The sequence below is a fragment of the Rhinichthys klamathensis genome, unplaced genomic scaffold, assembly GCF_029890125.1.
Source record: "Rhinichthys klamathensis goyatoka isolate OS25496 unplaced genomic scaffold, OSU_Roscu_1.1 h1tg000369l_1, whole genome shotgun sequence".
Lineage (NCBI taxonomy): Eukaryota > Metazoa > Chordata > Actinopteri > Cypriniformes > Leuciscidae > Rhinichthys > Rhinichthys klamathensis.
Window position 1 is genome coordinate 1,997,515 of NW_026606877.1, and position 24,050 is coordinate 2,021,564.

General features: G+C 37.5%; 4 protein-coding genes across 5 annotated transcripts in view; 2 read left to right on the forward strand and 2 right to left on the reverse strand.

Annotated features, from left to right (window-relative positions):
- The window catches only part of ssbp2a (single stranded DNA binding protein 2a), a 29,972-nt gene extending 18,272 nt beyond the window's left edge, over nt 1–11,700 (forward strand). The window contains exons 5-17 of one of the 2 annotated variants that reach the window (XM_056233371.1): nt 7,488–7,559; nt 8,840–8,899; nt 8,992–9,052; nt 9,321–9,388; nt 9,492–9,559; nt 9,686–9,734; nt 9,822–9,857; nt 9,959–10,013; nt 11,001–11,071; nt 11,139–11,217; nt 11,336–11,364; nt 11,477–11,575; nt 11,657–11,700. In XM_056233371.1, coding sequence (XP_056089346.1) covers nt 7,488–7,559; nt 8,840–8,899; nt 8,992–9,052; nt 9,321–9,388; nt 9,492–9,559; nt 9,686–9,734; nt 9,822–9,857; nt 9,959–10,013; nt 11,001–11,071; nt 11,139–11,217; nt 11,336–11,364; nt 11,477–11,575; nt 11,657–11,686 — 777 coding nt within the window. In that variant the 3' untranslated portion in view covers nt 11,687–11,700. The remainder of the gene's footprint in view (nt 1–7,487; nt 7,560–8,839; nt 8,900–8,991; nt 9,053–9,320; nt 9,389–9,491; nt 9,560–9,685; nt 9,735–9,821; nt 9,858–9,958; nt 10,014–11,000; nt 11,072–11,138; nt 11,218–11,335; nt 11,365–11,476; nt 11,576–11,656) is intronic. The other variant, XM_056233372.1, reaches the window with a different exon arrangement.
- Nucleotides 1–24,050, forward strand: part of ifngr2 (interferon gamma receptor 2) — a 187,631-nt gene that overhangs the window by 978 nt on the left and 162,603 nt on the right. The window lies entirely within an intron of this gene.
- f2r (coagulation factor II (thrombin) receptor) lies at nt 13,535–16,802 on the reverse strand. Its single transcript, XM_056233368.1, has 2 exons — nt 16,605–16,802; nt 13,535–14,899 (listed from the first exon to the last, which is right to left on the reverse strand). The coding sequence occupies exons 1-2, from the start codon at nt 16,672–16,674 to the stop codon at nt 13,725–13,727; spliced, it is 1,245 nt and encodes a 414-aa protein (XP_056089343.1). The 5' UTR covers nt 16,675–16,802; the 3' UTR covers nt 13,535–13,724.
- The window catches only part of iqgap2 (IQ motif containing GTPase activating protein 2), a 68,459-nt gene continuing 61,557 nt past the window's right edge, over nt 17,149–24,050 (reverse strand). The window contains exons 30-38 of the mRNA XM_056233353.1: nt 23,463–23,595; nt 21,970–22,072; nt 21,583–21,724; nt 20,372–20,459; nt 20,052–20,264; nt 19,616–19,776; nt 18,886–19,029; nt 18,102–18,210; nt 17,149–17,956 (exon numbers count right to left, since the gene is read on the reverse strand). Of these exons, the coding sequence (XP_056089328.1) occupies nt 17,843–17,956; nt 18,102–18,210; nt 18,886–19,029; nt 19,616–19,776; nt 20,052–20,264; nt 20,372–20,459; nt 21,583–21,724; nt 21,970–22,072; nt 23,463–23,595 (1,207 nt within the window). The 3' untranslated portion in view covers nt 17,149–17,842. The remainder of the gene's footprint in view (nt 17,957–18,101; nt 18,211–18,885; nt 19,030–19,615; nt 19,777–20,051; nt 20,265–20,371; nt 20,460–21,582; nt 21,725–21,969; nt 22,073–23,462; nt 23,596–24,050) is intronic.

The following is a 24,050-nucleotide window of genomic DNA, read 5'->3' on the forward strand; positions in this document are numbered from 1 at the left end:
AACTACAAGCCATTTGATTAATCATTACCATTTAATAAATCAGCAAATCCTGAGCAAATTCTGTGTCAAGTTCTGATAAGCTTTTGTCTTTACATTCACATCCTTCATATTCCCTAGTGATTTTCTCCTGTCTGGCTTAGGGCTAGTCTCATCTGCACTTTCATTTTCTTTGTGTTCGCACAGAGTAGAACACAAACAGCAGCAAATTAAACATGAGAGGAAGAGGGGAAGCACGACAGCATGAAATAGCTTATAATATTATGCAGCCTATTCAAGCATGTTAATGAAGATTTTCACCCCTGAATGGAGAGAGATATTTCACACAGTGTACCCACATTCAAGCTTGGATTATTGCTGCTACACTGAATAGTATAGCCTACATGTGCTTTTTGATCTTTGTTTATCTTAAACATTTATCTCTTGCCAAAGAAAATCGGGGTGCTCCAGATTTAGATTTTCACTTTAAAATGTGCAGTTCAATCAATGACTTTCTTAATTCATTGTTCTAATAAGATCTGACATGCATGGCTTAGTGGTCTATTTTTCCTTCCATGTTTTGAAGCTATTTAACACATTTTTAGCTTGACAGAAATGAGGTTAGCACTTCTTATGGATGATGATAATAATAATGTTATATTTTGAATAATACTGTGACATTACTGCATGACTCTGGCGAGCAGGACGAGGCCGAGGGACGTGAGGGAACGCCTGCTCGCCACATAGACATACTCAATAAAATAATACAAATAAAATATTTATTTACACAATATTTTTCAAGATTACATATCATATCATCTTGCATTATCAAGATTTGCTGAGAAATAATAAACATTTCTAGTCTAAAAAAAAGTGTGCCAAGTGACCTGCTAAAATTAACAGGCTATTTTCTCAACAACAACAACAACAACAAAAAAACGTTTACATGTTTTCAATATGTCTCACTGTGTTGTTTGGGCCAGTGTGAAAGGTGATTGGCATGATGGGGTGAATCATTTAATCATTATTGTGTAGTTAATCTCAGTATGGGCTGATGCATAATATGAGCCATGTACTTTTACACACAACTGAATTGCACACACATATTCTTAGAGGTTCCTGTAATGTCTGGTTGGCCGTGTTCCAGAGGCAGAGAGGTGGACTCAGGGTGGTGTGAGTTAGCAGCTGGGTTAACTGAAAACACTGTTGTCCTGAAGTAACCCCCTCTCACACACACAGAATTAAACACACCGGTTGGTTAACGTCTGCCATCTGTAAAGCAGAGAATGTTTCCAGCAGAGAGAGAGACAGCAGGAGAGGAGATGTGGTGAGGATGACCTCATCGCTGCATTAGATTAGACTGCAGATATTATGGGAAAGGTTGTCTGGTGGGTATAGGACTGCATCATTACCCAGGAGGCTTCTGGCTCCATTCTTAATACACAAGTGTTCTAAGTAACCATTCCAATGTTGTACCTTAAGGGGTCGTTTTTAAAAATGCCAAACGCAGGGCAGTGGAATGTGAAACTGTGTTTTTAAAGTCATCATGATACGGAAGTTGGGATCATCTTTTCCTCCCTATTGTGACGTATATCTGAGTGAAACGGCTTCTTGAACAGGAACAAATATTGAGTGGGGCTTGATTCTGTTTTGGTTCATTGTGGTTTGCTATTGCTCTGATCTGATCTCATGTGAGTAACAGGTTGTCCTGCCCTCGCGCCGTAAACGTCATCAGAGAAGAGATGTTGTTGCAAGAGAGAGGAGGACTTTGATTAAAGATTATGAAGGCACAGTTGATTTCATGGTGACGTTAAATGCTGAACTTGAGCTCCACGTGTAGGAACACGTATCATGTGCTAGACGTAAGACACTTGGTCATAAAACACAAGGTCGTAAGACACAAGGTTTCCAGATACTTTGTTTTTGCTCCAGCATTTAAAATGGTTCCTAACAAAGCCACAGCAGAATCAAACGTTGAGCCTCCAAGAAACATTAGTAGCATTCCTGAATGACTCAGTGTTGATGAACGAATCGGTTGAGTGAAAGATTCAATGGCTCACTCATAAAGACAATCAGTGGCTGCATCATAAATGCATAAATGCTCTCTTTAGTAGGTCCTTATTTTGAATAAGTAATTACTTAAGGTGAAAATAAAGTTTTTAATGTTGTCTATGTCAGACTGATCTCATGAAATGGCGTATGTATGACACGCCAATTCGTATTTCCATTTTTGGCGTGCTATCAACACGCATAATCGCTTTTCAGCGTGTTTATCAACGCCTTTGACTTAACGTTATATTACTGTATTATGTATATATAAATATATGACCTACCCCAACCCCGTCCCTAAACCTACCCGTCACTGGGGTTAATACCATTTATGAGTGTTCCCCTACCATCCTAGGAAAAGAAATATCGCTCCACAGATGTAGATCTAGATTTTGCTTCGTTTCGCTCGGACATTTAACGGCGTACACATACACGCGGAATCACTCGGACGTTTAATGGCGTAGACATACACGCAAAAGATTTCGGCGTGGACATACACGCGGATAGCTCAAAATGTGTGTAGATAACACGCCACTTGACTTGAAAGTGGCGTGTATGTTTACGCAAAGTCATGATGTCATGTTGTCTATGTTGTGTTTTTTAATATGCTTTAAGACAAACCATGTGCAACTTCACAAGTCAACACCATTGCGGAGTATTTTTTCCTTAAAACTGCAGTAAACCAAAGACAGTCTCAAAAATGTGGTTTGAAATCTCTGGTGTTTCTTGCGTCACAAACTACCTTGTAACAAATCATGTCACATATTATTAACTGCAAGCAGGGGAGTCTCGAGAAGCCAGGTTATCCTGGTATAGTTTTCTGTTGATATAAAAAAGCGGGTACTTTTAGCAATATAGCAGGTGAATTATGTATATGATGTTTATTACGTTATTATGATTAACTATATGCCTTTCTCCACTGACGTTCTATGATGTTCAAAGCGTTTCTAAGGATGCTGATTTTTAGAAGGCAGACTGAGATGGTGAACGGAAACATGGTTTGTGTAATATTAGCAACACATTATTAGCTGTTTGATAATAATAGCTTAAAAGGCTAATCATACTAATTACCATTATGTGTCTGACGTTGTAAAGAGCGATACCATTGTTCAGCGTTTACAGTAACTTAAGTTAAGCGAGTGCATCTCTGAGCTGGTGTGAGTGAGTGGAGGCGGGGGTAATTTGCATATTCATGTACTAAATTAAGCAAGGGTGTAGAGTTACATTCAAGCTATTTTAAGCCATGAAGAAGAAAAAAAACATTTCACAGTTAAAAACATTTCAAATGTAATTTTGGTGATTTAAAGATGAGGTTTAAGGGATAAAATTATTGACAACAGGGGGACTTTAACAACCGCTAAAAAAGCACGCTGTATACGTAAAAGTACATCCTAGTATAAATGTGATCAGGACGTGCTACATACGCCATGTCATTATCACGTGACCTACCAGCGTCAGTTGCGTTGCTTCACTGCCATTCACAAATCCTCTTCCGTGGCCTCATGGGATAGTAAAGTGTCCATCGTATGCACACTTCAGAATCTTTCCAGAAGTAGTAGGTCATCCGGGCACACTCATTTATGAGTACTGTGAATTCAGACACACTTCTTTTGTCACATACTTTTTTTCACCTACTATATAGTAGGGAAGTATGCGATTTTGGATGCGGCACCTATTTAGTTACTGAATGAATGAGGGTTCTTGATTGAATCGGTTGAATAAATGTCTCAATGAGTTGCTTATAAGGACAGTCACTTTTTTGCAAACTATACTGGCGCAACAATGTGAAAGGAGTCTCTGAAAAAACTCACCACTAATCACAACAGACACAGTCAGTAAAATGGCACAAACAGCAAAAGTCCCGAATTTCATTAAGGACATGATGGAAATTATACATTTATTTACTACTATAAATCCACATCCAATTTTGGGTTTCAACAGGAAGTGTCGACATGACAGGGGATGAATGGATGAAGGGGGCGAGAGAGAGATTAATAGAGGACTAGAGACTTTCTTCCTGTCAGTATCATTGATATATTTCCTGTTGTTATATTGGTCTGTCTTAATTATATTTATAGAATCTTAGAAATATGATGGTAATTAGATTAATGTAGTGTCTATATATATCCTTATGAATATGTGTGTGTGGATGTCTTTGTATATGACCTGACAAAAGTTAATGTGTGACTAAGTGTATGACCGAGACAGAAGGTCTCCATTCAAGGAAATAATATGACTAAATATGTTAGACAAACTAAACAATGTGTTGGATATGGCTAAGACATATCTTCATTTAACCTCGAGAAACAACCTTAGGGGAGGAACGACTATAAAGAAGGAAGGATGTCCCCAATTCGTTGTCACACTCTGCAGGCACTTTGTAATGACTGTGTGACTGTTGACCTTTCCTTACAAGGGAATAAATAATTGTTAAAGACAATTGTTACATGTTTGTCTCTTATTCAGTACTAGAAAATTGTTTGCCACCACAATTCTCAGCTGGCTTTAAAGGGATACTCCACTTTTTTTTGGAAATAGGCTCAATTTACAACTCCCCCAGAGGTAAACTGTTGAGTTTTACCGTTTTTGAATCCATTCAGCCGATCTCCGGTTCTGGCGGTACCACTTTTAGCATAGCTTAGCATACATCATTGAAGTGGACAAGACCATTAGCATTTCTCATTAAAAAAAATGACCAAAGTGTTTCGATATTTTTCCTATTTAAAACTTGACTCTTCTGTAGTTACATCGTGCACTAAGACCGACGGAAAATGTAAAGATAATGATATGACGCAGCGCCTGAAAATAGGCCACCTTCCGTCAACACAACGGAACTATTTTCAGGCGCTGCGTCATATCATTACGCCTGCTGCACTCATGGTACGGCAGTGAAGTTTCTTGATTATTACGCAGGAATGAGAGTATAGTTCCTAGCCATATCAGCCTAGAAAATCGCAACTTTACATTTTCCGTCGGTCTTAGTGCACGATGTAACTACAGAAGAGTCAAGTTTTAAATAGGAAAAATATCGAAACACTTTGGTCATTTTTTAATGAGAAATGCTAATGGTCTTGTCCACTTCAATGATGTATGCTAAGCTATGCTAAAAGTGGTACCGCCAGAACCGGAGATCGGCTGAATGGATTCAAAAACGGTAAAACTCAACAGTTTAACTCTGGGGGAGTTGTAAATTGAGCCTATTTCCAAAAAAAGTGGAGTATCCCTTTAAAGTCGACTCTTCCCATCCTATACACATGGCTCAGGTTCAACTGTCACTATAATGTATCTCTGTTGTCTCTCAGTGGAGCTTATGTAACAAGTCACATGCTTAAAAGAACAGATGTGAGAATGAGAGCAAAAGAGGGCAGAGTATAGCGAACAGGCATTGTTATTTCATTAAATTTAATTTCCTTATTTATAAATGTTGCTTTACTTAGGATGAATTTCAGTTTGTGATTTTGATGTTTTTGTATTTTGATATATTTCAATATCTCAATATCTCTCAAGTTAACTTTGGATTGTTTGGTTAGTTAGTTACATGTACGGCACTCTTTGGTTTGTTTCATGGTTGAATTCCAGTTTTGCTTTACCCCTTTCATCCTCTGTGTAAGAGTTCTTATAACCTGGATCAAATGTTTTTTTGTTTCTCTAATTTGAGCTGAGTAGATTTATTTCTCTCTCTGAGTGTGAGGACTATGTTGTCCTGATGCAGCTGATGAGAAAGTCTAGACAATGGGACTTGCCATTCTACCCACGTTTCTCTAATGAGTAGAGAAATGAGTCTCTCTACCCAGCCAGCCACTGGAGGAATCTCTCTGACACACACACACACACACACGCGCGCGCGCATGCAGCCTCCTTATTGCAGACAGAAGGAGCAAATCTAATAAATATGGAAATGTACTGCAGGCTTAAACCTTAAGAATCTGGAACATTTCGGCCATGTGTATAGTACTAAGTAAGAAGTGAGAAAATAAACAAAGAAATTGAATTGCACTTGTATATACTAGTTGTCACGGTTTAGTCCAGAGGATGATGATTGCATCATGAGATGCAAAAAAAATCTTAAATGACAAATAGGGTTTATTTAATTAAACAAACTCAGGTAATCCACAGATGATTAGCATGATGAAGAATAAGGGTTGGAGGTTCAGGAGGTGGATAGGGGGGCGGATGGGTGGAGCCATGGAGGAGATGACTGTGGACTGTCCCCAAAATGTGACTGTGTGAATATCAGGGAAACCATATTTCACCTCAAAATTAAATGAAAATCATAAGAAACTATATTTTACATTAATCCTATTTTAAAATGAAGGCTAGGTTCATATTATGATATTTTCACAACAATTAAGCCCTTTTTACACCAAAATTCTCATTACTTTGTCTGGATGCTTTACTTATGTTTTTTTTTTTTCTTGTCATTCTCAATTGTTCTCGATGATTCTCATAAGACATTCATTACTGTAAACTGCATTTTTTATTGTATTACAATAACATTATTTTTTGTATTATTTTGTATATTAAAGCATAAAGGCTTTTTTTATACTAAAGATCATATAAAGATACTTTTCAGTGAATCATATATAAAAATCTAATTAAAATGAAAACTGTTCCATTTCCAGTGAGTAAAGCCTAAACTGCCAGTGAAACTGTAGTACACCAACACTAGTGCTTTTAATTATTTAGTGGACAAAATGTGTTTGCCAGGAGGTGCAACTTCTCAGTGTCTATGTCTTCCCACTGTTTCATATTTCCTCCCATTGTTCAACTCTTAGGTTTGTATGTGTGAGTGTGTCAGTGCTGGGGCACGTGATCTCAGATGTGAGGTTTTAAAACTACAGGCTAATAATTGGGATAGTTCACCCAATTAAAAGAAATATATCCTGATTTGCTTACTCTCATGTCATTCCAAAGCTGTATGACCTGTATGACAAAATATGTTTTGATGAATGTTGGTAACTGTATGTGCAAAAATAAATACAATTGACATCAATGGGAAAACGAACATTCATCAAAATATATATATTTTTTGTGTTCCACTGAAGAAAAAGTCATACATGTTTGGAACAACATGAGGGTGAGCAAATCATGACAGAATTAAAAAATAAATTGTGGGCTAATTTTTTTTTTACTCTTATGCTCTTCATGCTAAATGTGGTCACAATGTCCCTGCTTATTGTGTTGTGACTTTTGTATCTGATTTTGAAGTGTACAGTAACTTGTCTTATAAGAAAAGAGCTCTAATTATTATACAGCACCAGTGCTGAAAATATTTTTTTTCCTGCTTGTTTATTGCACTGGCTCTTCAAAAAATACATTGATTTTCAGGTTATTTATAGAGTATGTTATTCTCAAAGTGATATGTTACATGTGAAATCCTACTCCTCTTCCTCAATCTTCCTGTGTCCTTTATGTGTGGGTATTTAAACTGAGTTGTGTGTGTGTGTGTGTGTGTCCTATAGAGTGCAACACAGAGTCCGGTGATTGGAAGTCCTCCTGGGGACGGTATGCCTTTGCCCCCGGGATTTTTCCAGGTACGGTACACACACACACACACACATATTATAAGTATTGCACTGAGACACCTCTGATTTGATAAACATGAGTTTGTTTGTCTTTTTGTGCTTACCTTCATTATATTGAAATATCTTATTGATAAAGGCCATTGGAAGACAGTTATATTAAATGTCTGAAACAGGATTATACCACAACAAACGAGCAGCATGTAAAAAAAAAAATGAATTCAGATAATGGAGGTGTGGAATACTGTATAAAAATTAATTATTTTCTTCCTCTGTGATTGACAGTTGAGCCGGGGAGACAGTGCTCAGTCAGGAGAGATTATAATGAATGGGCAATTAAATATTTATTCAGGCCAAGAAAACTATATGTGGATGTCTATAACAGCAGATTATGCAAACATTTCCATACTTTGATTTTTTAATTGGAAAGAGAAAACGTGTGTCTTTTCAATTATTTGTTTAATTATCTGTTACAATGTGGTATTTTTGAAGGAGGATTTCGAGTGCATAAACACTGGGCTGTGTGTACGTCAGTTAAAATGCACCAGAACGTACATCGATTAACTGTCGCAGGCAGTCTGAGAGCTGCTGTCCTGCCTGATGTGTATTGACATTCGCTCGTTGATAGTCTTAAGCTCAGACTCCAGAAGAATCCAGCCGTCAGCTCTAACAATCCTTTTTTCAGTTCTCCTCTCAAACTCACTCAGTTTGATATGGTTTCATCTTAACCAACCCTCTGAGATATCTGCTTTGGACATCACAAATAAAGCGTTGTTTACTACACATCCGTTAAAACAGTACTTTTTCATTTTGAGGTCAATGTGAAATGCTGTTTGCAAGCCATTTTGACATCCATTGTTTGATGTATTTACATATAAAACAGGATATATGTGTATTGCGATTTGGTGATAAAAAGTTGGTGTTATTTTCCAGAATGGAGCCAAACCTTAATGTGAGTTGGGTAAAATAATTCCTAAATGGAATAATGAGCATCAATGATTCATTCATAATAAGACCAAGAATATCTATTTACATTGAGGTTTTGCATACTGTTTTGCATTGAGGGATAAATTGAAGCCACATATGTTGATGATAAAGTTTAACCAAGTTGAACATCTGTAAGACTAAATAACAGATTTAAAATAGAAATGCAGTGTCGCCATCTGGTGGTGTGATGTATAGTGCCAGTTGCTCTGGTTTGTCTGCTGGGTGAACCATGAAGGATTTGTGTTCAGTTCTTGAAAATGTAATAGATAATAGATCAATTGTTCTCTGTCCTTGTGTTTCCTCAGCAGTTTATGTCTCCTCGATACCCAGGTGGGCCCAGAGGCTCTCTCAGAATACCCAATCAGGTATTTTCACTAATATATTCTGCTTTCGGAAACTAGGTTTTCATTCCTCGCATTATAATGCCTGATACTTCAGTCTGAATGGTTTTGAACAGGCTTTGGGGCCTGGGAACCAGCCTCTGCTTCCCAGTGGGATGGATCCTACCAGACAGCCAGGTATTTAAAATACTAACAACTCTTATGATCAAGTCAACACTTCTACTTCTTCCCTTTGTGTGTTTTTTTAAATGAAATACTTAGGCTAATTTGATGGTGTGCGCAGCTATCAAATGTAATTATTAAATCCATTCAACAATTGCCAGATTTCTTTCTATAATTATAGAAATTGTGAAAAAAGTCTGTAGATTCCTTAAACAGCCATAATAATACATAAAACTATGGCATATATGAAGCAACCTCTTTGCTTAATTTGCCCATTTGCAAGGCCATCCCAACATGAGTGGGCCTATGCAGCGGATGACCCCTCGAGGAATGGTTCCTATTGGACCACAGGTGAGTTATCCATGGGAAATTAGGTAAAGGTGTGTAAGCATGTTACCGTTTTCACAAACTTGAGTGTATTGTAATGTATCATTGGGTATAATTGATGTTCCAGAACTATGGTGGTGGGATGAGACCTCCCCTAAATGCCATATTGGGACCTGGAATGCCTGGGATTAACATGTAATTGTATTCAGACCACAGTTCATCATCATTCCCTAAATACTTCAGCAATCATTAAGTCAGAATCTCTATTGTTGTACTGTTTAAATTGTATAAAACTATATATCTGTATGCTGTTGTGTAAAGGGGTCCTGCAGGAGGAAGACCATGGCCCAATCCTCCAAATAACAATTCGGTTAGTTCTCAACATAGCATGATAATTGATCAGAAGTCTTGCATCCTAAACAATATAAATACCAGTACATTTTCTTTCTCCCTGTAGATCCCTTATTCATCTGCGTCTCCAGGCAGTTATTCGGTAGGTAATGTAATGCTGTCTCTCTGGTACAGTACCTTGTTAGGTACACTTTGGGTAACGCACTCTGGTCATGTGAATAAGCAGAATCAGTGTGTTTGCAGGGTCCCCCAGCAGGAGGCGGACCTCCCGGGACACCCATCATGCCCAGTCCTGCAGGTAAATTTTTTTTTGTTATATTTATATTATATATATTATATATATTATATTTCAGGGTCCAGCCCACGGCCTATTAGGACTCAGTGTACGTTTACACAACAACAATGTTTTTAAAACGGAGAAGTTCTTCCTTTCCTATCCGTGAAAATGATTAAAAACGCCGTACTACGTTGCCAGGCCAGTAGTTGCCGATGTCACTTTTGTAAAGAAACACTACACTCCATATAGACTGAACACATAATATTCACACGCATGACGTCACAGTTTTCACAAACTCCCGTTTTTGTATTTTACACGGAGACGATAACTTGCACTTTGAATCCTGTTTTCAGAAGTTTGCGTTTTCATAAAGCCGTTGTCATGTGAATGAACTGCAAAAACACATAAAGTTTTCCATTTTTTCATTGAAAACGGTGTCGTGTTCCATCCAGTTGGTGGATATCAAGCATGTTTGATATTTTGAGTTGATTTTAGGACATTATTGTTTTCATTTGTCACTCGTCTCCTAGTAATAAGTTTATTTTTGAATGACTTGAAAGTTGGGTAGTGTGCGATCCTCATTCATTTAGTGTATGATGCCCAGATTTTCTCTGTGACTATTTACAAAGTCGGCAAGTGTTTTTTATACATAGTGATTTAACATCGGTTCAGTCTTGTATCCTAAACAATACAATACTGAACAGATTTTAAGATATGACTGTTTAGATTTGAATTCCAGCCTTTAGCAACATTTGCTAACAGCATTGCCATCAGCAGTGATGCGTAATCAATATTTTTGTGAGTTGCTGCTATGATGTTATGCAGTGTTTCACATCAGTCAACAATCATGGTTCTATTTCAGTTAGCATTAGCATAGAAGCTAGTAGCAGCCTATGTAAATGCTAGACAGCAGGAAACACACTGCATTGTTTACCCATACCAAGTCGGTTATTTTATCTTTAGCTAATAATGAAAAAACTAATGTGTGATGTACAATATTGATTTTAGAGTCAAACAATTCGAGTGACAACATGTACACCATGATCAGCTCAGTCCCTCCAAATGGAAACAGACCAAATGTGAGTTGTTTTAAAATAAGAACATAAGAAGTATATTTTGTTATTCTTATGACATTTTTCCTTTCAGTTTCCTTTAGGTTCAGGTGCCGATGGCCCAATAGGCAGCATGGCAGGCATGGAGCCTCATCATATAAATGGTTCATTAGGTGTGACAGATTTAACTGACACAGCACAATGCCAAACATAAACATATTTTCCATCCATTTGCACATTCTCGCCTTTCATTCAATACTTTAGTCTTTTCCTTTTCCCCCCATTCAACAGGATCTGGTGACATTGAAAGCCTCCCAAAGGTATGGGATATTTCTGTACCGTTTTGAAAGATATTTAAACTCTGACGTACATTTCTCTGAAATCCAATGTGTTTGCTGTCCTCAAACTTCTTCTTTTTTTCACATTCATCAGAGCTCACCAGGAAACCTCAGCATGAATAATCAGCCTGGCACACCAAGAGATGATGGAGAAATGAGTGGCAACTTCCTCAACCCATTTCAAAGTGAAAGTGTATGTATGCAGAAAGATTTTTCCATAGGATCGTTTGTTAAGTACACCAGCCATTTAAAATACCTTCTTGTCTTCTTGCAGTATTCTCCAAACATGACAATGAGTGTGTGAGAGGACAGCACAGACAAGTTTTTACCTAAACAGAATCTTCTCTCCACCGGCTCTTTGGTTTTCTACTCATTTTGTCTTTGGTGAACTACAGTGATGTCATCCTACTCCAAATCTAAACAAACTCAAGCAAGCCATGAAAGGAAGCAGAAGACTCCTAGAACAAGCTTTTTTCAACATTTTTTTTTTGTCATTACATGGTTAATGTCTGTGTCTTGTTTGGATTCACACAGGGCTGGACTGGACTGGACATCAATCTTTTTTGTTTTTATGCTTGAATCTTTCCATTTTCTGTGTACATGTTTCCTTTTTTGTATAAATGTTTGTGTTCTGTTCTATGCAGTATAGCTGAGACCAAGGAAGCCCTCAGTATTCCATACAACAGTTCCCCAATGATAACTTCCAGTTAATAAACCACAGTTTGGTTTAATTCCCGTAAGGCTGTGGAAAAAGACTAATGTATATCCTGAACTTACATTTTTAGGACTCACGTTTCATGTTGGATTTGTTCTTGTAAATACAGCTATCTGTGAAGAATTTGGATATGCTGATATAAAAATCATTTTCACCATTTGTAGTGTTTGTGTATGTGACCTTTCTGAACAAAAAGAGCAAACAAACTGCACAGGGCACCATGAATATTTATATTGGTCCCACCCTGCTATACTGGTGTTGATCTGAAACTACATTCTTTCTCACTGAATAACTGATGTGCTCTTGCTGGATAAAAAAAAAAGAGTGAGCAGGATTGGTTAAATAGCTTGGAGTCAACCCTACAACCTGATCAAAGCCCAAAATATGTTGGTAATTTTAGCAGGGCAAAAATATTTGTTATGCCTTTATTTACATAATTTGCATTGTTATACAATATCGTTGAAAAGTTCGGGGTCAGATTTTTAAAAGGTTTTTGAAAGTCTGTCATCCTCAATAAGGCTGCAATTATTTCATCAAACATACAGTAATATTGTGAAATATTACATTTTAAAATGACTTGTTTTCTATTTTTATGTATTTTACATTTTTATTTATTCCCGTGATGGCAAAGTTGAATTTTTAGCATCATTACTCCAGTCTTCAGTGTCCTTCAGAAATCATTATAATATGCTGATTTGCTGCTCACAAATCTGTTATTATTATTATCAATGCTGAACAGTTGTGCTGCTTAATATTTTTGTGGAAACTGTGATTTCCGAATCTATGCTTATGAGAGTCAATTATGTATTAGGTATGTCGTCCCTGACAGACAGAATGTTGAAGACGTAATGAAAATAATGAAGTTTATTCCTAGCTTACATCAATTGTGTTACTTACTGACGTGTTTGGCTCGTCAAAAAATTTACATTCACCTAAATTTCAAGTTCCGACTTACCCCTTAGCAGACTGACTCGGTTGAAAAGAAATAGAAATCTTTTGTAACATATACCGTAACTTTTGATCAATTTATTGCATCCTTGCTGAATAAAGTAGGCCTATTAATTTTCGGACCCCAAACCTAACAGTATAGTGTAGGCCTATATATTGTAGGCCTACCTACCCATCAAAGACAAAAAGAACACACCAGGCAACTTCATAAAAAAACAGCCAGCTGGTCAAGCTAGCATGCAAATTACAGTAGGATAAACAATCAGAAATATATGTTAACAATTTGAATCTTTACAAGAATTAATATCTGATATGTAGCCTACTGTAAAAGTGGCCTACTGTAAAAATGTTTTCATTATTTGACATGGTCACAAATGAATACAAAAATAAAGCAAGATTCTATACATTAGCAAAGGCTTTACAACTGCACAGAAATGGTTGAAGTGCCAATGGATACAAAAAAAGCATGAATAATTAAAGAGTTCCAATGAATGATAGAGCACTCAACCCCCACCATTCTACTGAGCTAGACCTGGTTAAACGAAATGTGATTGAAACTCCTTGGAAACCTGCTGCAGCTAGTTTGAGAAAGTCTCTCACTCTGGCCAGCTGTAAAGTTCTCAAAACCCGTCTAAAAGCAGCCATCAGACCAGCCTGTTGTCTTTTTCAGCAGTGCTTTTCATGCCATCAGCTTCCTGTACTGGTTGCTCACGCTGCTTTTAAAAGTCTCGACCTTGCTTGACATGGTGCTGCTGGTGAACTGTGCTCTCCTCTCCATGCCTGAGACCTCCTGACACTTGAGAAAGGCGAGAACCTGTTTTTGGCACTGAGACGACCCAAAGTAGTAGATGAGGGGGTCCAGACAGCAGCTGACGCTCCCGATGCACGTGGAGACCAGGTACGCGGCGTAGGACGCATCGTTTTGCTTGCGAGCGAACTGCACGTAATGCGCCAACAGGATGACGTTTGTTGGTGTGAAGCATATGACGAAAACGGCAAAAACAGTTACCGCCATAAAAACGGCCCGCGTTTTTTTCGCACGGTTTTCCACGTTGGCTGCGCACAAGGCCTGGATGATGCGCACGTAGCAGACGGTGCTAAAAATAAGTGGAATGAAAAAGAAAAGTGAAGAGATGACAGGGAAGAAGTACAGGTAATACTCGCGGAGATGGTGGATGTCAAGGACGTCGTGACACGTGGTTATGCCCAGGTCAGGTAAGTGAATGGTCTGATTGGAAATCAGCAAAGGCATCGCCCCGCCGATGGACAAAAGCCACATGGCGGCGCACACGACGGACGCGGTTTGAGGACTGCGCCAGGTAAGCGAGTCCATCGGGTAGACGACAGCCATAAAGCGATCCACACTAATGCACATAATCAGCAGCACTGAGCAGTACATGTTGCAGTAGAAAGCAGCCGTGACGAAACGACACATCCCAGCCCCGTATATCCAGTTATTTCCGTTGTAATTGTAGGCTATTCTAAACGGAAGGACCAGGACGAACAGAAGGTCAGCGCAGGCTAGATTCATCATATAAATCGCAGCCGGTTTCTTTGGTCTCACTTTGCGCACAAACATGACAAGCGCCAGCAGATTTAGAGGAGCGCTGATAATAAACACTATAATATATATTGTAGGGATGACAGCTGTCACCACGCGGCCTGTGAGGAAGCTGGAGGCCTCCTGAGAGATGTGATAGGTCTTTTTAGGCACAGGGTGGTGGTGATCTTTCCTGGGTTTTGATGCTTGGCCCGAACTGGAGCCGCTGCCTTCGTCCTGCACGTCCAGATAATCAAATATTGGCTCATCGGTGACGGTGAGGAAATAACCCGAAAATGTCCGAATTAACGTTCCTGAAGAAAAAAAAGTGTAAAATGTTTAGGAAAAAAAGAAAGAAAGCATTGTCACATAAATCTTAACAATTATCGTCAGTTACACATGGGACAAATTCAAACAGGTTTTTTTTATTTTTTATTTAGTTGTATTATTAATTTATTATATTTATTAGCCTATGATATATTTTATATATTACATAATTTGCTGGTTTTATCTTGTCTCTCTGCCTGGTCATAGAGCTGCAACTTTGTAGATAGCCTACATGAAAAATAAAAAATATCTTTTTTTTAAATAATAGGTCATTTATTTTATTTTAATATTTTTAACAATAATATTTTACATCCTTCATGCCCAGTTCTGTCCTCCAAACAAGGCGTACAAGAAAGCATATGACAACATCAAATATAGTGAATGTAGGCTACCTGTTGTATTATAAGCAAAAAAGATTAAAATGCATTCTAAAACTAAAATCAACTGATTGCTTTTTTTATTTTAAAGCAGAAATTTAAACGACTAAAATTATAAGAAACAAAAAAAAGCACACAATACTAGTGTGTACGAGGTATACACACACCATTTAGGATTGCTTTTACTTGATAATTCATTTTATTTGTTTATTTTTGTATTTAAAATGTGCAGTTTTCTCTGTTGTTATGTTTGCCTGGAAAGCGCTTTGAGAAACCAACTTTTAAAGGCGCTATATAAAATACATGTATTATTATTATTATACCGCAAAGAACACACAGATTCACTCCTAAACGTATATTAGGCCTGCAACATTAATGGGCTATTACTACTCTCGTAATTATGATTACTAGTGTTACATATTTTTAAACCTACTCTTAATTTCTAACAAAAATATATATTTTAGCAAAATGTGTATTTATTTAGAATGTTTGCGCTGCTATTCTACTGCGCTCCGTCTGTTTGACGCGCATGCGCGCACCGGCGCGCGTTCATTGAAGCATGTGACGCTTGTCAGAATCATAGGTCAGAATATGCGAAAAGGAAATGCGCTGGTCTTTCTAATATTTACAGACAAGGATAACCATAATGTTATGCGCTGAGGAAAACACTTGTCAAAGGCATTAAACAGCACACGCTGTCAAAACGCGAGAGGGCTAGACGCAGTAGGCTTAGTTTGAAGCGCTTATAGCCTATAAAGCATTCTCATGTTTCGGTTTCCCAGGCACAACGCGCAGATGCGACTATCGATAATTAAATTATTTATTTATTTTTACAGAAGGTATTTCATGATTACTAGTATTTAGTTAGTCTACAAAAATAAAAAAATAAAAATAAAATTAAAAATAACACTGTTGTATTGCTGACATTTAACATTATTGCCCCTGATTTTAACTTTATTTTTAATTGTAGATTAATGTTTATTATATTTATGCTAATATCCCTACTAAAATGCTCATTATTGCTACTTAACTTTTCAAAGCTGGTTTAAACTTTTTCCCAGAAGAGATTTAATAATTACTTGGTATTTAAATAAAAAAATAAAAAAAATTAATTACCATAAACTGAGTTGCATGATTTCAACTTTCGCCCAAATAGTCTTGCCTTAAGAATAAACGGTGCAAACAAATACCGAGTTAATTTCAAAGTAACTAAGCACCTAATATGTACTTAGCTCCGCTTAGCAAATAACTTTAAGTTACTAAAGTTGATTACCCTGTTTGTTCAGTGCAAAGAAAGAGGCTGTAAGTGTCTTACCGTTATTGGGCAGCGCAGCCGCAGATCCCTCCACAGCCAGCAGCCCCATCAACACCACAACCCTCAACATCACGACTGAAAGAAACAGTGCAGCTCAAAATGCCTGTTTTTTGTTTGATTTACACTCTTTACATCAAAGCCTTTTTTCCGAATGTGCCTAATCGCGCACGCTCTCAAGACATCAGGAAAGACTAGAGGGAGGATGCTGGATTCTCTCCGTGTGGCGCGTGCACGTCAACGCCTACTCGTGCAGCTCAAGACTCTAAAATCCACTTAAACCCGACTAGTTGATACAAATGTTAACTTAATTTGATATTTCTAAGGGTTGTTATTTTAGATTTGTTTCACCTAGTGCTTTTACAGAGTATGAAGTTGCAGTTTTTCGTCTAGACTCTAGAGGACAGAAATGACACCAAAAAAAAAAAGAGCCCTAATTTGAAACCAACTTAAATCTGATTGTATGCTATTAGTACTGAATTTACACTTGGGTTTTTGATTCACAATACAGCCCTTGAGTCTCGCATAAATGAATAATCGCACACTGTTTTGTTGTAAGATGTATTTAATTAAAACCAATACATTAATCCTTCTCAGTACACGTTTCTTTTAACTGAAAACATTTAGGAATGCTCTTTAATAGGTATATATTTAAAAGATGTACAGTTGAGCACTTAGAAATGAAAGGCACTAGGTTAATGACAGGCCTTTGAAAAGTCTCCTCCAGTTTATCTTATTTAACAGCCACACGGCAGTAGTGCATTTTGAGTCATTTGTGTTATTCCCACGTTCTACATTTTTAAAATATTAAAACATTGCAGCTTTCAATACATTACTTGCCATCAAATATATATTTTTCAATTATACTTGTATTTAAAAATATAATCCATACACAATAAAAATAAAAAAAATTAATCAATTCCAGTCATCATCATGAAATATTGTGAACATCTGTTTCTTTGATTGTGGTGATTAAATTTCCTTTCAATGTAAGTAAAATCAAAAGTATGCTATGTATGTACAGCGTATGTATCATATTCTTAGAGTGGTGAGATCTCATTTTATAGTTAATTAAATACAGAAAACCTGCAAAAACAGTTGCACAAATACCCTGAATGATCAAAGACATTTCTTTTACAAAAAACATCTAAAAACCAAAGGCACGTTCTATTCTTTTTGCACAATTTGCAAAGTGTAAACTAACATTAATAGCTAGTTCATATTTCCAAACAAAATATTTCTCATTTTCCATAGAACTTTTTGTTCAAAAGGAAGATCAGTAGATTGACGTTGACTTTGGCCTTGTCAAACATTTTCATGACCGCTACTCCCTCATACTGAAGCTGCAACAGGTCCTGATAACAAAAAAAAAAAAAAAACAAGACATGAAAAACATTTCTGTATTGGTGTTACCATAAATACAATTCCAATTAATAAAAGTATTATCCTGCATGCATAAGAGAAGAACTTGTGCCAGGCTCTGTGCACCTGGAAACTGACCTGGAAATGCAGTTGCACCTTCTCCATTTCAACTCCCATAAGCTTGGCCTTTATCTCAAAGTCACCCACTTCCTCACAAGGGCAAATGTCAAACATGACATTTTTTAACCTGAAACGTACAAAACACTTACTGAAGTACTGGAATAGGTGGGGCTTAGAGTGCAAAATGACTGGTAGTGCCTGGTCAAAAAGTACTATAAACATAATACATTCCTGAAACGGACAACAAATTAAACGACTAAATCACATAGTTAGATAACATTATTAATATTCTTTTGATCTGCCTAAAGAGATAGCAGAAATAGTTGGCTTGTCACTCACTAAACTCCCATTTGGGCTGCATGAGGAAGAGCAAAACAGGATGGGAAACAACTTATAATGCACTACCCACCCTCTAATGCAACACACAAACTGCTGACTGTGCATTAAGCATTCTCTGAAAATCATCTTGTGAAATATGTCCTAGCCACTGATCTGGGGTCAGTTTAAATCAGGGGTGTCCCAACCTTCTCCTGAAGAGGAGTTTAGCTCCAACCCCAATTAAACACACCTGAAGCAGCTACTTATGTTTTAACAAGGCATACTAGAAGCTTGCAGGCAGGTGTTTTTGAGGCAAGTTGGAGCTAAACTCTGCAGGACAGTGGCCCTCCAGGAGCAGGTTTGGACACCACTGGTTTAGATATTTATGTGCTTTATTATGGCACAATGTAAAGTTTCTCATTATCAATGCAATTAGTTATTAGCCTTAGAATGAAAAGAAATGGTGTAAAGAGGAAGCACACACTGATTAGTCTGGAGGCCTTCGATCTCCAGAATGACTCCTTTCTCATGCAGTTTGGCAGCTGTGTACTTCAGGGATGAGGCCTTGGACTTCTTAGTGCTCTTCTCGTCTTCCTTTCTGTCCAGTTTAATGGACCTTCGTGAATTCCTGGTGGTGAAACAACCATTAGCGAAATATATGTCTTATAGGACACTTCCCAATTTACACACCAGTAAGTACCCCTCTTAAGCTATTGTGTATCATTGGTGAATTGGGTTATGCGGGGGTGTCAATTGTGCCACTCAATAATTATTTGAGATATTAATCAATCAAATGTGAAAATAACTTATGAAAATGTCTAAACATGGGGATAAGATAAAAAAATGAAAGCAAGTTAGTCATTCAATTGATTAATGAATAAACAGATTGGTGCTGCACCTCAAATCAGCAGGAAATTAACAAAAAGGCAAAATATAATAAAGAAAAGCAATAATTAAACTGAAAATGCAAATATATGAAAATGTCATGATCACATTAAAAATAACTTCAATTTTAACATTATTTTCTAAATGACTACATTTAATTGAATGATATATTGAATAATATATCTGTTTTAGTACTTGATTAATTGTTTGCTAATCAAATTGCAGATTATTTTATCTATGTATCAACACAATGAATTTCTTAGTGATTATTGCATGCTTGTACAAGATATGAAAAGTTGCCAGAGAACATTACATGTATCTCCACTCACTTTCTGTTGAGGTTATCCAGACAGGTTTTGATGTATGTGTCATAGTAGTTGATCTGTTCTTGATAGAAAGCCGCCTTGGAATTGAGCGCAGTCAGAGTCTGCTGCAACTTCACCAATTCGGCTTTCCTCCTCTGCCTATAGCGCCGTTGGTATCGAATGTCCTGCCACATGCAAAAAAACAAACAAATATTTTACAAATACAGTCAGACTAAAAGACATGACCTAACAGCTTAAACCTAGTTGAAGGTGTTTATGGTACACTGCAGTCCTAAAGGGAGCAAGATAAGGTCATGCCAGGATTTAATAGATGCTTAGGGCATAGCAATCATTATATGGCTCAGGAATATCTACATTCATCCCATACACAAGTATTAATGTGCCCCAAGCTCTTTTCACATAGTTCCTGCACCCCTGAATGAAGTCATTAAGGCCTGACCTTGGAGATGTCATTGATGACTTCCTGGTACTTGTGTTTCGAGCTGGCCAGACCAGCCTGCTCTAGAGTTCTCAGGTTCCTGAGGATCTTCCTCTTCTTCTGCTCCAGAGGCAGCTGGCGGTCTTCTAGCATGGCCTGGCTGCTCTTTAACCCTTCTGGAGTCTGAGAGTCCTGCACCACCTGACGCTCCACAAGCTTTGCGTGCTCTGCCTCCTACAACACCAGAGAGAGAGGGTTGGAGGTTAATCGACTGAACTTCATCTGAATCTGTTGGAAGACTGGCCTCCATTCAATCTTGATCATGGGGCAAAGGCAGGTACCTGTGCAGCAGAGGCGGGAGTTTCCAGGATATCGGTGAGTGCCTCCCCTGGTTGAATTTTCACCACATCCACTATCAGTTTCTTTGTTCTGCAAAGTGACAGCCAAACAAAGATGAGGATGCACTTATCAGAGTGTCTCAACATGTTCTGCGTTTTCTTATGGTAAGATATGGGCTGACATTGTTCAGCAGATAATGCAATACAAGTCTACTTCTTTGGCACTCACAATTAAGACTTGATAAAGCCTCCAATATACTGGTGACATAATGAAAAAAACTTAATTTTTTATTGAAATAACCGTCCAAACTTGACTGAATTTATGCTTGTTGTGATTTTAAAAACAGTTTGATATTCTGACTTTTTCTTCTGCTGAGCATAAGAGTATATATGTCGAAGTGTTTTTTTTTTGTCTATACATTCAGTCAATGGGGTCCAATGTTGTTTTGGCTTTTTTATTAAATGGACAAGAACATTCTTCAAAATATATTTTATGTTCAACAGAAGAAAGAAACAAATTCATGCAGGTTTGGAACGACATAAGGGAGAGTAAATGATAGTAAAATTTGATTAAACTATCCCTTTGAGAACGAGTTTGGTAGTAAAAGCAAAAGTGCTTGCTGGGAAAACACAGACTCATTTGTGATTTGTCTCACAATGTACATACACAAACTGGCTGGTTACAGTAATTCATGTTTATATGGTCTGTAAACAGAAGATCAGACACGTCTGGGTCACAGGGGCCTCACAGATGTGTTTTTTTGGAAATGGAAATGGAGCAGGGTGTAAACATATAGACAATGAGCTATGATGTCACTCTTCCTGCTTCCTCCCTAAAGAAATACTGCACCATATGGAAAGAGTCCTAGGTAGTTTTTCAAGTATTCAAGGCATCCAAATGTTTGTGTTGTTTTAAACAGACACATTAATATTGAAATGTAAAATGTTTGTCGCACTGAATTTACACACTAAATCATCTTGGTGTGAACAGGCCTTTACTTAACAAGGCTAATTACACAAAGTGAGTCAAGAGGCCCTTTTTAGAAGTGAAGATAAAACTGGTCACCAAACCACTTCCTCCCATGGGTAAGGAGAGATATGAAGACAGGAAATGAGGACAGTGAAGAATAGTTGAGTGTGACAAGAGAGATATTATGTGAGGACATTTCACATTTTAAGGCAGTTGAAGAAGTGATGATTACTTGCTCCCTTACTTTGTCATTAGTCCCTTCATGTCTTTGTCATCTCCATCCAGCAGCTCAAACTTGTTGGTGAGGGTAAGGGAGATCTCTGTTTTGGCCAGCTGACTCAGTGAGTTCTCCTTGTTTGGGTCATTTGTGTCCACAGTTCCTTCACCTGAGTGTCAGAGTGTGTTTTACTTTCATTATTGTCTAAGTTCTGACAGCAGGTTTCTGCTAATTTCTGTCATTTTCTATGAATCAACTGTCAGTGAGTGAAAATGTATCTTAACTACTCACACACTGTTGCAAAAAAACATCATATCAGTCTTTATGTCATCTAGGTGGATAATTCTGGTGATGTCTAAAAGGTGTTCCCAGTGAATTAATGAAATTATGTGTTTGTATGTGTTATCATATTACCAAGTAGAGACTCGATGTCAGGAACTTCCCCCAGGTCCTTCAGGAGCTCAAGCAGAAGATCACTGTGATCTGGAGCAATGGCTTCCTTATGTTCCAACACCAACTAGAAAAAAAAAGTAAATTTAACTATCAGCTACAACTAGTCTGTATAGACTACAAAACAACAAAACTTCTTGACAACACATCATCACAATATCAAAATCGACCTTGGATCAAGTTGACGTATTATTGTAGTTTACAATTACTATTACTGTGATATCTACTTAAAGACGAGGGTCAAAAATCAATAAAAAAATTAATGCTCTTTATTCTGTAAAATGCAAAGTTGAAAATGTAAAGTCTGGGACTCGTTCTTTAAAAATAAAAAAAAGAATCCGCAACATAACTAAGAGGATGAGTGTTTGTTTCCAATCCATCTCATTGTCCTAAAATTTGGCAGAGAAACCAGGACAACACCAAACTTTAGGAGTCAATAAACAGTTTCGATTTGAAGGGAATTTCTTCCTTGTACATCTCCTTAATATCTGTTTTGAACTGCACATCACCTCAAATCACAGAATATCTCTGGTTCAATAAAATATATATTTCAGTCATAGAGCTGAAAAGGGACATCACTTCTCTTAATTTATGTGTTGCACTCTTGAAAACAAACAGAAATGTTAGTTATCCAATAAAAAGAATGTAGGCGTTTGGCTGAGTTGAGAAAAGTATGCAGGCTCTATTTATTATGTCTGCACAGGTCATGATGTCACTCCCTCACACATATGGATCAAGTTAAGCCACTCCTCACAGTAGATTCCTCTCATGACTCAAAGGTTGCTAATGAAACTTAGTCACAACGAGTTACAGATCTAAAAAAAGCATTTGACTTCACATTCCAGATCACATGCCTACAGATACAGTAAGTGTTGAAAATACACGTTTGGACAAGTTGTGTGTCTCTTTTTCATATGAACAGCCCAGCAATAAAAGATAAAAAGTAGAGGCCATCTCTTCCACTGAACGATGGGCTCACAGCTGTAATACAAACCTCATGGTAAAAGTTGGCTTGAAATGAAAATTCACCATATCTATTTTCTAAAAGAAAGTTATAGATCTTATTGTGGATGGTCAGTACACACGTTTTATTATTTAAAAATGTTTTGACCTTGTGATGTTAAATCTAAATGCCATAACTAGATCTTCCCGTGAAAATGAGAGACTTCTCTCTATTGATGTATGTAGGATTTCTCCAATCATTCAGTCTGCTTAAACCCCGCCCCTGCAAGCGCTCATTCATCTGCCACCACTTTTAGGGCAACGCCCACATCTCGAAATCCAATCAACAACTAATGCATAGAACCAAGTCCCACCCTACATTTTTTCTTTTCCACAATCCGTTACACTCGGGTGCATTACAATGCGGAATAAAAAAAATCTTTTGCTACTTCTGTTTCATTGCAACTTTGAAAAAAGAGGTTTCTATTGAATTGGTTGGTTATATTGTGTCTTACAGAGTGTGTGTTGATTATCTCCTCAATAGAGATGTAGATGACAGGTTTGCTGAGTGTCACCATGTCAGAGTACTCGTCCACGTTAAACTTCTCCTCGGGAGCTGGAACGTCGCAAGCTGCCTGGAAGAAGCCCCTGAAAAGCAAAAAAAAGTTGTAACCAGGCCCAGAATAGTGTAACTTCACAGATTGTCAACCCATTTTGTATTTAGAGAATGGTTATTGTAAGAGTAGGTTTATCACTGAAAATTATACTGTGTCTTCTCTTTAAACAGCATTATAGTAAAACTAGAACACTATGGCAACAGCTTTCCTACCTGCACGCAATAGTGATTTGCTTTGGGAGGTTGGGTGGAACTGACAGAACGCCAGTTTTTCCCCTCCATTTGGCCTAAAACATTGTTCGTGGTCATCCAGTTTGAAATGTTGACAACAAACACTAAGGTTTTTCAGTGTTTCTATTGTGGTATTCTCTCCGTGTTCTTTGCAGCTTTTAGCCGCTGCCTACAACGTGCTGGATCCTTCACTGGAAACCCAAAGTAACCCACTACGCTAAACGTTTACTCTTTAAATTCTTACAGACTTGCACCC